The sequence below is a fragment of the Moschus berezovskii genome, chromosome 20 (assembly GCF_049115385.1).
Source record: "Moschus berezovskii isolate FMDL1 chromosome 20, NW_MosBer_1.0, whole genome shotgun sequence".
NCBI classification, from domain to species: Eukaryota; Metazoa; Chordata; class Mammalia; order Artiodactyla; family Moschidae; genus Moschus; species Moschus berezovskii.
Window position 1 is genome coordinate 67,597,091 of NC_142479.1, and position 13,131 is coordinate 67,610,221.

Below are 13,131 nucleotides of genomic sequence, written 5' to 3' on the forward strand. Positions count from 1 at the left end.
AATGAGTTCGATCCCTGGTCAGGGAACTAAGATCCCGTATGCCACACAGAGGAGCCTTAAAAAAAGAAAAAGTACCAGTGGAGTGGTCAATGGTTTCATGAGTAAAATTTTGTTGGAATCAGGGCTGGGACTAGTGTAAGCGGTACGTGGCAGGTAGTGCAAGCAGTGGGTCAGGTCATTTCCTTCTTCTAGGCCATGCTGCCCAGCTTGCAGGATCCTAGTTCCCTTATCAGGGACTGAACCCATGCCTTTGGCAGTGAATGAGCAGAGTCCTAACCACTAGACTGGCAGGGAGTTCACAAAAGATGAGTCTTTATTTACAATTTTGATATTCTGTCCATCATAGATTGTTGCATTAATTTTGATTTGGTGAAATTTTGCCTTAAATATTATTTACCTTGTTTCCTGAGTTTTTTGCCTCCTCCCCTTAAATCCTGAAGGATTCTCAAGTGACTCAGTGGTAAAGAATCCACCTTCCCATACAGGAGGCATGGGTTCAATCCTTGGGTTGGGAAGATCCCCTGGAAAAGGAAGTGGGAACCCACTCCAATACTCTTGCAGGTAAAATCTCATAGACAGAGAAGGCTGGCGGGCTACAGTCCATGGGGTTGCAGAGTTGGACACACAGAGCAACTGAGCACACATGTATGCACTTACATGCTGAGCCCCTGGTGAGGGTCTCACTGGCTTCATCCTAGTCTTGGCTCTACCTGAAATGCACCATGTTTTCCAACCATCTGCTTTGAGAAGCCCTGGGAGTTGTATAATCTTCAGAAAATACAAGTGATATCTCAATCCATGGTTTCCTGCAGATCAGCAAACAGAGGTCAGAGAGGTCTGTGTCTCTCCCCTCACATGCCTGCTGGAGGGCCCTCAGCCTCGAAGAGTCTTCAGGCTAGAGGGAGGTTGAGATGGAAACCAGGGAAGAATTCACAGGTCCTTTGCATCTATCTGGATGCAGTGGGCACATGGACCTGGGTTTGGGAGGGAGAAAAGGATGCAAAGGAAGAAGGAACCAGGTGAGCAGCCACTCCTGGGCCACTTGCACTCAGCCAGCCCAGCCTGACCCAGGAAAGGATCTAGGTGGCCTTCCGCCCTCTGACTGCTGGAAGTGTTCCTTCAGTCCTTAGGTCAATATCAATTAAGCACTGGCTCAGATGGTAAAGAATCTGCCTGCAATGAAGGAGACCCAGGTTCAATCCCTGAGTCAGGAAGATTTCCTGGCACTTGGAATATACTCCAGTATTCTTGCCTGGAGAATCTCATGGACAGAGGAGTCTGGCGGGCTACAGTCCATGGGGTCGCAAAGAGTTGGACACAACTGATTTACTTTCACACTTTCACATGTGGCAGGCATGTGCTAAGCAAGGGAGACCAACATGACATACCCAGCATACAGTCGGTCTGATGGAGAATTCCCACATGAAACAAGGTGGGTGCCAGGAAGGACGCATGTAGAAGGTGATGGCGGGAGAGGGGAAAGCCCACCTGGCTTAGGGAGAAGAGGGTTTTTGAGTGGCTTCCTGGGGCAAAACATATCTTAGTTAAGTTTGTTTTTTTAAAGTGGTTCCTCGGGTTTTTGCTTTTTGGCTGCACTGGGTCTTAGCTGCAGTATGCAGGATTTTTAGTTGCGTCATGTGGGATCTAGTTCATTGACCAGGGATGGAACCTGGGTCCCCTGCATTAGGAGTTCAGCGTCTTAGCCACTGGACCACCAGGGAAGTCCCTCCTTCTCATCGCTTGTTACTTTCTCCTCCTTAGTCCTTAAGACTCATTTGAGGGACTTCCTCGTTGGGGAACTAAGATCCCACATTCTGTGGGGCTCAGCCGAAAAAAAAAAAGAAGTAATGAGGAGGAAGAATAAGGAAGGGGGTGAAGGTGGAAGCATGCTCCCAGCAGAGGGGATGGCAGGAGCAAAGGGCGGGTGACTCGAGTTGAAGAGTAGAATGGAGTGGGGACTGGTGATGCAGTCCGTAAAGAACTTCTGGACACTGATGTTTGAGGCAAGGAGCTGGGGTGGGAGTGGGGATGGGATTGGGTCAGCAGGGAAGGCTGGAGATGGTTTACCTCTTTATTTTTTGTTTTTCTGTTTTACTTATTTTCGGCTGTGCTGGGTCTCCGTTGCTGCATGGGATTCTCCCTAGTTACGGCGAGCGAGGTCCACTTTGTTGTCATGCATGGGTTTCTCATTGTGGTGGGCTTCTCTTGGTTGGGTTCTAGGCTGGCAGGCTTCAGTAGTTTGGGTTCCCAGGTTCTAGAGCACAGGCTCAACAGTTGTGATGGATGGGCTTAGTTGCTCTGTGGCATGTGGGATCTTCCCTGACCAGGGATCGAACCTGTGTCTCCTGCATTGGCAGGTGGATTCTTTACCACTGAGCCACAGGGGAAGGCCGGCTTACTTCTGTAGAGCTGGTGGGACCTGGTCCAGGTTCCCAAAAGATTGCCTTTCTCACAGAAGAAAACTGTAGGGTTTGTGCTTCTGCTGGCTTAGGGGAGATGCTCCTGACAGCCGTCAGGTAGCTGCTGCATTACAGGCAGGGCCTCTGCCAGAGGCTCCCACAAACATCCCCTCCCTTCCACCTCCAGCCTGCACACACCCTCTCGTGGTCAAGGGAAGAGTTAAGACTTCTTCTTGAGGCTCCTGCCAGCTGGCCCTGCTTCCTGCTCTGTCCTCATCTGTGTGATGGGATGCCGAGACGGACGGAAACCTTTGCTGCTACCCGCATCCTTCAGCTCCGTACTTTCACCCTCCCACCCCGTGAGTTTGGGTCAAACTTTCAGTAACACCCAGGAAGCAACATTGGTACTTCGACTGGGCTGCCACTTGCCACCCACCTCTAGAGGGAATCAGGGAAGGAGTTAAAGATAAAACAAAGCTGTGGGACGGATGTGTAAGATGTAATATTATGTCATGTGACGTTTTGAAACTAACTTTGGAAAACGCGTGATAGTTGTGTCTTCTAGCTACAACATCTACATCTTTATAACAAAAGAAGACTGCAAGGAAATTCTCCAGGAGAGGTTATCTCTGCAGGGAGGTGGTAAGGATCATGGTAGGAATATCTTCTTTTTAAAAAAAAAAAAAAAAAAGATTTATCTTTGGCTGTCCTGGGTCTTCGTGCTGTGCTCAGGCTTTCTCTAGGTGTGGAGAACAGGGCGGAGGCGGAGGCGCGTTTACAGTCTAGTTGTGGGGCAAGGGTTTCTCATTGTGGTGAATTCTTTCTTGCAGAACATGGTCTCTAGTGCGAGCGGGCTCAGTAGTTGCAGCTCACGTGCCCTGGAGTGCTTGGGCTCAGTGGTTGTGGTGCATGGCTTAGTTGTCCCTTGGAATGTGGGGTTTTCCCAACCAGGGATGGAACCGGGTCCCTTGTGTTGGCAGGCAAATTCTTTACCACTAAGCCATCAGAGAAGCCCTGGAATATTTTCTTTTCTTTTGCGTTTCTATATTATGTAAATTTCCTACAAAGAATGCGCTATTGGAGAGGTGGTGTGGCATAGTGATTGAAAAAGCAGACTGTCTGGGTTTGAACCTGGCTCCCCAATTCATGTACCTTCATGATCTTGAACAAGGCACTTTTTATCCTCAGTTTCCTCCTCCATAGGGTGGGGGTTGTTATTAGAATTAAATGAGCTCAGTTTTGCCATGAACATTTCATTTGCTATGAACAGGGCCCCTGGTGTGCAGTAGGCATTATGTGTTTGTTAAACAAAAACAAAATTACTTTTACAGAATATGCAAATATATTTTTAAAAATTGCCCAAGTAATACAGGAACATAATCTTCTTGTGAGAAATGACACAGGAATTTTTAAGTGAAATAACCCTTGGGGAAGATTAGTTTACAGTCTGCCTGGATTCTTGTTAAAAAAAAAATTTGTTGTGTTAAGGCAGGAGCAGGAAGGCACGAGAACAATGTGGGTGGCAGTCTAGGGACAGTGCCTTCCCTGGTCTCTTCACAGTCGGGGAAAGGCTGAGGCCAGGGCTCACCCATGTGGGTTATAGAAGAGCTCTGGCTGATCCTGCACGCTGAATCATCTGCTGTGATATATTTGCCCAGGAGGCAAACGCTGAGCCAAGAACCCCAACATTTCGGTTTCCTAATCAGCCTCACTGACACACAGGCCTGCTTGCTGTTTGGCTTTCTGAAATACTGGCGAGCATCCGATGACCACCCCCCAGGACTACCATTGTGGATCCCCGGGGGCTTACGAACTTGGGGAACTGTTTAAGCAGACAAGTAACATGCCTTTGATGTGGGTTTCACACCATTATGTGCCTGAGTGTATCAGGCTCCAGCGTCACACACCACATGAAGGCTCCTTCAGAGCCTGGAGGAGCTGGTGAGGGAGGCCCCTCCATCAGCTCCCTCATGGGGAAGGACTCATATCCATGCAGCTGGTTCTTGCTGTCTCCTTGGGTCACGCTTTTTACATTCTCAGCATTTTAAAAATTTTTACTTGGCTGCGACGGGCCCTAGTTGCAGCACCTTCGATCTTCGTCGCGGAATCTTTAGTTGCTGCACATGGGTTGTAGTTCCCCTACCAGGGGTCGAACCTGGGCCCCCTGCATTGGGAGCTCAGAGTCTTAGCCACTGGACTGCCAGGGAAGTCCCCCTCAGCCTTTCCTGACCTCAGTCCATGGACTGATTTGGGAGAGTGGGGAGGCAAGATTTAAGTACTTTGGCATGCAAGCTTTCCCCTCAAAGGGAAAAGGTTTAGGTTTCATTTCTACCCATCCACACCAGTCGCACTGGTGAGAAATGGAAGTTACTGGACTGGTGCTGAGGGGAGCCTCCAGGGAGGAAGTTTAACAGAACCACAGCCCAGGGTCAGAGCAGCCAAAGGGCGCCCCTCTCTGTAAGGCCATCTGAGCGCACCTTCCACCTGCTGATCGGCCACCCTGCCAGGCCCCAGAGTGAGAAAGGAAGGTCACCGACGTCTCTGGCAACAGGCCAGGCGGGGTTGGAATTCAGGCACACCCTGGTTCTGGACCATGTTGCCCCAGGGAGTTTTCTTCCCCGTGACTGTCTCATTTCCTCTTTGGAGCCAATCATTAACCCCAGCGGGCCCACCCCCCACCCTCCCATGAGAAGCCACAGGAACAAGTGACTGGTCGAGGCTGGAAATGTCCAGGCCGCTTCCCTAGAGGGGCCGAGTCCCCGGGCACACAGCTGCTGGGGTCGGAGGGCAGGGCCCAGCCTCTCCCTGTGACTTCCACGCGGTCTGGCTTGGCTGGGCAGGTCAAATGGAAGAGACCTGGATGTGAATGAAGCCCCTTGGCTTCCGGGCAGTGCTACCCAGGGGAGCTGAGTGCGGTAGGCTTAAGGCTGGGGGGTGGGGAGAGCAGCTTCCAGGCACCCACCCACCCGGAGAGCTTCAGTTCCACAGGCTCCTCAGCTGCAAAACACCAGCCATGTGAGAAAAACTCTTGCTGGGCAGAGGAACGGTGGGGGGGGGGGGGCCCAGCCCCGCCTGGACCGAGGCCCTCAGCCTTTTGGGGAGGGAGGTCTGGCACAGTCATGATTCCCCGGCTTAACTCCTTAACCTCCAATTAAGCCAGTAACTCAGAACACCTCTACCCCCCCAGGTCAGGTGCCAACTCTCCGTCTGGCCACCTGCGGGGGAGGAGTCACCTGGCCCAAGCCCCGCCCACTCCTGGGCAACCTGGGGCCAGGACCAGCCCGGAGACCCTCCGATGGGGGCTTGGGAGCTCACGGGTCGGGGAGGCCGAGCATCCTGGTCAGGAATCCCCCCTCTGGAGGCCACCGGGTGTCTGCAGTCCCAGGGGGGATCGCCAGCCTGGTTCAGAGCCCCTTGTCCCGTGACAGTGAGGACGGAAGGATCGGCCTGTTTCCGGGGATCCCCAGGACCTCCCGGGGCCCCTGGGTGGTCGGCGCTGGTGAAGTCCAGGCAGCGGGTCAGGAGGCGGGTTCGCCGCCCGCCCCTCCGCCCCCGGGCCAGGGGACCCCGCGGGGCCGGCCGCCCTCCCCGGCGCGCCCCTCCGCGCGGGCGCAGCCAGCGCTCGAGTCCAGCTTTATTGGCCTAGGCCTCGGAGGGGCGCTGCTTGAGCGTGACCGAGGCGCCGCTGCTGACCATGACTGCGGGGTAGAGCGGCTCCAGGAAGGAGGCGAGGAAGCGGTAGAGCAGGCTCACGCCGCCCGCCACGCCGTAGAAGGAGAGGCAGCCCGCCGCGCAGTCGAGCGCCACGCCGAGCGTGCGGTGGTAGCCGCCGTGCAGCACCGTCTGCGTGTTGTTGTGCCACACGGAGAACTTGAGCGAGTCCCACTCCAGGCACCACGAGTAGGGGTTGCGGCCCAGCAGGTAGACGACGCTGCGGCGCGCGCGGCCGCCGAGCGCTGGGCTGCGGCGGTAGGTGGCGCCCAGGCACACCCACGAGTTGGACACGTCGGCCTCCCAGTAGTGGCGGCCCTCGGCCAGGCCCCGCGAGCACAGCACCTGCGGCCACTGCGTGAAGCCCGGGAAGGGGCCGCCCGCCGCCAAGGGCTCCAGGAGGATGCCCAGGTTCAGCACCGAGTGCGTTTCCTTGAACAGGAAGAGCTCCTCGCTGGCCGTGGTGGGGTCGAAGTTCAGGTTGCAGTAACCTGGGCCGAGAGGGTATGGAAAGGGGGCTAGGGTCCGCGGGCCCGGGGCGCAGAGCGCTGGAGGTCTGGAGAGGGGAGGGCCGAAGCTCACAGCTGGAAGCACCAGGTGCTCCCACCCCCAGCTCCCAAGAGTGGCCCCTCCGTCCCCCTCTCTAAGTCTTCAACTCCGGCCCGCAGGGGTGGACACTGTCCGGCCGGGTGCTGTCCAAAGGCCTGCCTTCCTAGAGAGGTTGGCAACCAAGAGTCCCCCTATCTGCCCTACCCCCCCATACCCTAACGTGATCCCCTTTTTGGTTTGTTCAGGACACAAGACTGGGTGGGACTGAGGGAGTGTCAGGGGCTCCTGGAGGAGGTCGCTCAGAAGGGGTCATCGAAGGGTTCATCAGCTGTGACCCTGGAGACCTCAGAGACATCACCGATGATTTCTTAGAGAGTCAGTTGGTCCCTCGCCCAGCCTGGGAGAGGGGCTGCAGGGACATTAACTGAAAAGGGAGACTGACAGGGCCATCCAAGCTGGCTCGGCTAAAGTCCAGGGGAGGTCGGCAGGCACCCAGCTGAGAACAGAGGCTGAGCCACATCAGGGCCACAGAGGGCTGCAGAGCCCGCCTCTGGGTAGCGGAGGAGGCCCTGCCTGCCACCCATCGGCGTGGGACAGGACAGCCTTCTCCCCTTCCTCTCCGGGCCGTGGAGTCACAGGCCTTCTGAGGTCTCCAGTCCAGAGTACAAGGTCAGGGCAGGAGAGACCTGGCATCTTTCTGGAGCTCTGGCCTGAATAGAGGTGGGACTGGGTCGATCGAGGCAACCAAGGGCCCTGTTCCTTTCCTTCCCACCCCTGGGGCTGGACCCCAGGACCGAGGACTCACACTTGAGAAGTATTTTCCTGTCCACATCTGGGGGCAGCACCTCATAGGAGTTCATCTTAATGCCTGGGGAAGATGGAGGGGCTTTGCTGAGGACACTTTCACAGCCCAGTGTCCTTCCAGAGAGAGGCATGGGCTTCCAGGAGGTTGTCACCTGGAGAAGGTGTACACAGATAGGCCGGGCTCTCTTAAAAGTGCCCGGAATCCCAACCGCTGCCCTTGGGGCAGCCCATCCCCAGAAGGCAGATGGGTCTGCAGTTGCCCCAGGCAAGCAGGTTCTAACTAACCCTTCAGGAGGAGCTGGTTGATGAAGCTGAGACCCATGTCCACCAGTCGGGTCCGGAGCTCCGCCCAGGTCTCTGGCAACTGGAGGAAGCTCTGCTTCTCCTCACAGTTGGTGCCCATTAGGGGTTCCATGCAGGCAGGGAAGTGCTTCAGCCTGGGCAACTCCTGCAGGCAGGGAGGGGCTGGCAGTACCACTTGTTAGCCAGGTCTCAAGCAAGGGCCAGGGGCTTAGTGGTTCCCCAGAACCAGGAGGCGGGCGGGAAAGCTGCCCATGTTCAAACCCAGACAGCTTTCTCCCCTCTTCCTGGCTTTTCGGACATCTGAGTTAGGGACTGTCAAAGCCCCTGCACCCCTGGGCGGTGGGGGTAGGGAGGGGCCTTGCCTGCAGAAACTGCTGGTCGCTGCGGTTGGCGAGCAGGCTGCGGAGCCAGATGCTGTCCCCCTCCAGCTTCAGGAGCCGGTTGTGACTCTGCTGGATGGAGCCACCCAGCTTCCCCAGGGCGGCATTCTCCTCTTTCTCCACGAAATCCAGCACCTTCATCTGCATCTGTTTGATCTCCTGGATGATCTCTGAGAAGCAGGCGTTCACCTCATCCCGAGCTGTCTGGATCAATTTCTGGGGGCAGGGGTAGGGGGACAGAGAGGTGTCTTTGAGCCCCACCTCCTTACCCTCCTTGTCAGGGCCCAGAGCTGGCCGAGGTATCACCTCTCTGCCTGGCTGCACACCATCCACTTCAAGCCCTTGAGAGACCCCCTCAGCCTGAAGCAGGGCACTGGGGAAGCCTGGACTGGAGGTGGCGATGGGCCAAGCTTACCGAGAGAAAAGCCACCTGGCCCCGGTGCTTTTGGCTGTCGGAGGTGATGATCAGCATCTGGTTCTCCACATTGGCCTGGACCTTCCGAACCTCGACCTGGGGTGAGAGGGTGAGGTGGAAGAAAAGCGGGCCGGTGATTCAGAGAGGTGCCCTAGAAGCCCTCTGTGGGCAGTCCCATGTCAGAGCTCAGAAGCAATTTCAATTGAATTAAAAAAAAAAAAAACAAATTTAGCTGCATCAGGTCTTAGCTGCAGCACATAGATCTTTCCTTTCGGTACATGGACTCTCTTGTTGTGGCATGTGCGATCTTCATTCCCCTGCCAGGGGTTGAACCTGTGTCCCCTGCATTGCAGGGCAAATTCTTAACCACTGGACCACCAGGGAAGTCCCACCTCTTATGTTCTTAAGAGGTCTGAACGAGAATGAGGATGGGTAGGGCTGAAGGGTAGATGACCCAGGGACACCCCTCTATTTTTTTCTGGCTGTGAGGCATGTAGGATCTTAGTTCCCCAACTAGGGATCGAACCTTATCCTAGAATATGCTTGATAGAATGTTTCAAATAAACTTACTCCATCAAAGAAAGCAATCCAAATGGAGAAAACATAATTTGAAAATAGAAAAAATGGAAGGGATTCACCCAACCTGACATGTTTGTATGTTTTTTTTTCTGTGCAAAAAATTTTAAAAATAGAATTCATCACAAATAACTTAGGATCCTTTAAGATAAAGAACTAACCATTTTATTAATTTTTTTTTTTGATTGCAGTGCACGGCATGAGGGATCTTCCCCCACCAGGGATAAACTGTGCTCCCCTAAGTGGAAGCAGAGTCTTAACCACTGGACTGCCAGGGATTGGATCCTTATTCAATCAGTCTGATAGCACTTTTTCATGTCTTGCCAGGACCCTCACAAGCATCACTTTGAGTGGTTTAGTCGCCAAGTGGTGTCCAGCTCTTTGCGACCCCATGGACTGTAGCCTGCTGGGCTTCTCCGTCCATGGGATTTTCCAGGCAAGAGTACTGGAGTGGGTTGTTATTTCGTTCTCCAGGGGATCTGCCTGACCCAGGAATCGTATCCAGGTCTCCGGCACTGCAGGCAGATTTTTTTTTTTATCAACTGAGCTATGAGGGAATTCCAAGCATCATTTTAATGGCTGGAGAAGGAAATGGCAACCCACTCCAGTATTCTTGCCTGGAGAACCCCATGGACAGAGGACCATGGCAGGCTACAGTCTATGGGGTTGCAGTCAGATATGACTGGGCGACTGCTGCTGCTGCTGCTAAGTCACTTCAGTCGTGTCCGACTCTGTGCGACCCCAAAGACGGCAGCCCACCAGGCTCCTCTGTCCCTGGGATTCTCCAGGCAAGAACACTGGAGTGGGTTGCCATTTCCTTCTCCAACGCATGAAAGTGAAAAGCGACTAAATACCCTTTAATGGCTACAATCCTTTCCTTCCTGGAAAGGTGTGCCTGGAACACAGAGTCCTCTTGCTCCTCGGCCTCCCCTCCCCCTCTCCCCATGCACCCTTTTCCTTCTCCTCCCCATCCACCCTCTCCCCTCCCCAATCCACACGCGCCCCTCCCCCACCCTCCCCCTCCCCTCCCCCACCCTCCCCCTCCCCTCCCCCTACCTCCTTGCGCGCGCGCTCCTCCTCCAGCGGGATGGTGTCGTGGTTCTTGTGCTCCTCCAGCAGGCAGGCCCCGCACACGCAGCAGCCCTCGGTGCGGCAGTACAGGCGCCGGAGCTTGCGGTGCTTCCGGCACAGGCGGCTCTTGAGGTCCCACACAGGCTCCAGCAGCTGGTGTCCCTGGAACACCTGGTCCTCGAAGTGGCTGCGCAGGTGCTTCTCGCACAGGGAGGCCATGCACTGCAGGCACGACTTGACGGATTTGAGCTGCTCGGGGGCACAGAAGTCGCAGGGCACGTCCCTGGGTCTGGCCAGGCTCCGTGAGCACCCCAAGGTCTGGCCCTTGGCCTGGGTGAAGCAGGTCACCATCTCTTCCAGGATGACATTCTTGCAGAGGCGAGGCCGCTTGGGGAAGATCTCCCGGCACTGGGGGCAGTAGAGGGGCTCGCCCATGGTGGCCTGGTAGTCCCAGAAGCCCTGGAGGCAGCTCATGCAGAAGTTGTGCCCGCAGGCGGTGCTGACCGGGTTGCGGAACACCTCCAGGCAAACGGGACAGAGGACTTGGTCCTCCAGCGTGCAGAGACTGCTGTCATTCATCAGGAACTGGCCTTGGGGAGCTCCTGTGAGTTTGCCAGTGGGCTGTAGGGCTGGGGCTTGGTCCTGGACTGGCCCTGGGAAGACGGGGCAAAGCCAGGTTGAAGCCAGGGTGGGAGTTGAGGGGCCTTTGAGGGGGACCCCTTTTCTTCTGTTGGAAGCAGCTGGTCTGCCCACAGGGTACCGGGACTGTGCCATTCGTCAACCCACATAGGGGCATAAACTGAGGCTTATGTTTTTGTCCCTGCCCGAATTCCTGCAACAAATCTTGGACAAGAAGGTGGACAGGCAGGAAGAAGTCACATGGTGACAAGGGAAACGAGCCGCTTCCTTGGCCTTTTGGGAAGTACTTATGTGAAACTCTCTGCATGTCAAGGAAAGCCAGAGGCTTGGCTGCCCTGTGGATGGAGGGAAGCCCTTGAGTGCTTATGCTCGCATAGGGGGGAGAGGGCACAGCCTCAGGTCAGCAGCTGCTGGGAGGACTCCCAGCCCAGTGTGCCCCAACCCCAGCCCTTTACATCCCCTGAGGTTGGACGACCACCTTCTCACCTTTCCCTTTGGCTGCTGTTCTGTGGTCCGCCTGTCGCGTTGGACCCCCTCCTTGAGACTGCCCACAGTTTTGCTCCTGATGTCACAATTCAAGCCTGACCAGCCCCAGCCTTCTGTTTGTGATGTCAGCAGGGCAAAAGAGACTCATTAAAGGAAGACATGAAGATAAGTAAATAGTATAACATGGTATTCGTTAATTTAAAAAAAACATATTACAGTTGACTATTAACAATGTTGTGTGCCTCAGTTAACCATGTACATTCATCTGTTCTTTAGTTTTAAAAGAAAACCAGCATGAGACATGTTTCTTCCTGAATGTCTTTATAGGATTATAAGCATTTTTAAGGCTTTTCATCATCATAGAAATTGACAGCAAATGCCTCCTGGAGTTTGAATAATGCTTTTTTTTTGGGGGGGGGGAGGGCAGGGTAGTACATGGAAGGGCTTCTCAGACTAGTGGTAAAGAACCTGCCTGCCAATGTAGGAGACATAAGGGACTCGAGTTGGATCCCTGGGTTGGTAAGATCCTCTGGAGAAGGGACAGGATACCCACTCCGGTATTCTTGCCTGGAGAATCCCCATGGGTAGAGGAGCCTGGCGGGCCACAGTCCATGAGGTCGCATAGAGTCAGGCATGACTGGGCGACTAAGCACAGCACATTTCCAGGCTCGGAGTGGCTGTGCAGCGCAAGGCGGCAAAGAAGTGGACGCTTGCTGGAGCCCTGATAGAAGTGTGAGCCCCACATCCCTTCTGCACCTGCCAACTACACCCTTCTCCAACTTCAGCGTCTCATTCAAGAACTCTGTGGGGCCTTCCAGACCCTCCCCCCTCCAATAAGTGCTTATCGGCTATCTATCATAACTGCACAAAGGAGGGCATATTTTGAGGGTGTTTTGCCAACTGTGTAGACAGTACACGTGCGGACTTATCAGGATGAAATGTGAGTAGGAGCAACAGCCCAAGCTTAGACATAAAGCCATCCAAGAATATCCAACGGAACTTGCTCACAATTTTCTTCCAAGAAAGCTGAGAGTTACGAACTATTCATTTTATGTGTTTTGCTAGAAATAATTAACAGAAAATGAACCAGTTAAAAATACTCAAATTTAGATATGAGACTTAGATTTTTAAAAAAATATTTATTTGGCTATGTCGGATCTTAGTTGTGACACTCGGGGTCTTTTCCTGCAGCACGCATACTCTCTAGTTGTGGTGGGCGGGCTGAGTTGCTCTGCGATGTGTGGGATCTTAGTTCCCCGAGCAGGGATCAAACCCATGTCACCTGCATCGGAAGGTGGATTATTAACCATTGGGCCATCAGATTTCTGAGCTGCCAAATGTGACATCTGACTTGGGGAAAATAAACAGAGAGGACATAAAAGCACAAAAGCAAGCCCACAAGGGCAAAAATATGACTCATGAGGGCAAAAGCTAGAACTGGTTACATTGAATTAAATTTCCACCAAAAATCTCTTGGAAAACTATGATCTTAATGAAAATATTTTTAAGAAATAATGAAACAGATGAACAATTTAATCACATTCTATAGAATTAAACTGACTTCACAGAGTAACAGTTCACTCCAGGGGAAAGCTTCACTGATGAGAATCCTGCATGGTATGCTTCTGATAAAAAATTTAGCTTTGGCCTGCCACCTGGGCTCATGACTGAGCATTCAGTGGAACTGAAGTGATCTGTAAACAGTGCCATATAGAGCCTCCAGCAAGTCCCAACAGGAGACTCACCATGCAGACTCCAGGGTTTCGGAATAGACCCATGACTCCTTTTACAGTGACTC

The 13,131-nt window shown here is 53.8% G+C and overlaps 1 protein-coding gene across 1 annotated transcript; it reads right to left on the minus strand.

Annotated features, from left to right (window-relative positions):
• Positions 1 to 3,737: 3,737 nt before the first annotated feature.
• Positions 3,738 to 13,131, minus strand: LOC129544739 (E3 ubiquitin-protein ligase TRIM65-like). The gene is made up of 6 exons (XM_055408633.2): positions 10,194 to 13,131; positions 8,562 to 8,657; positions 8,129 to 8,362; positions 7,749 to 7,911; positions 7,465 to 7,527; positions 3,738 to 6,601 (listed from the first exon to the last, which is right to left on the minus strand). The coding sequence occupies exons 1-6, from the start codon at positions 10,980 to 10,982 to the stop codon at positions 6,042 to 6,044; spliced, it is 1,905 nt and encodes a 634-aa protein (XP_055264608.2). The 5' UTR covers positions 10,983 to 13,131; the 3' UTR covers positions 3,738 to 6,041.

Coding starts and splice junctions, on each gene's coding strand:
- LOC129544739 (XM_055408633.2), bottom strand. CDS start 10,982: ATGGCACAGTCCCGGTACCCTGTGGGCAGACCAGCTGCTTCCAACAGA. Junction 8,363..8,561: donor GCCAGGTGGCTTTTCTCTCG/GTAAGCTTGGCC, acceptor CCCTGCCCCCAG/AAATTGATCCAGACAGCTCG. Junction 6,602..7,464: donor CAGGAAAATACTTCTCAAGT/GTGAGTCCTCGG, acceptor CTCTCGGCCCAG/GTTACTGCAACCTGAACTTC.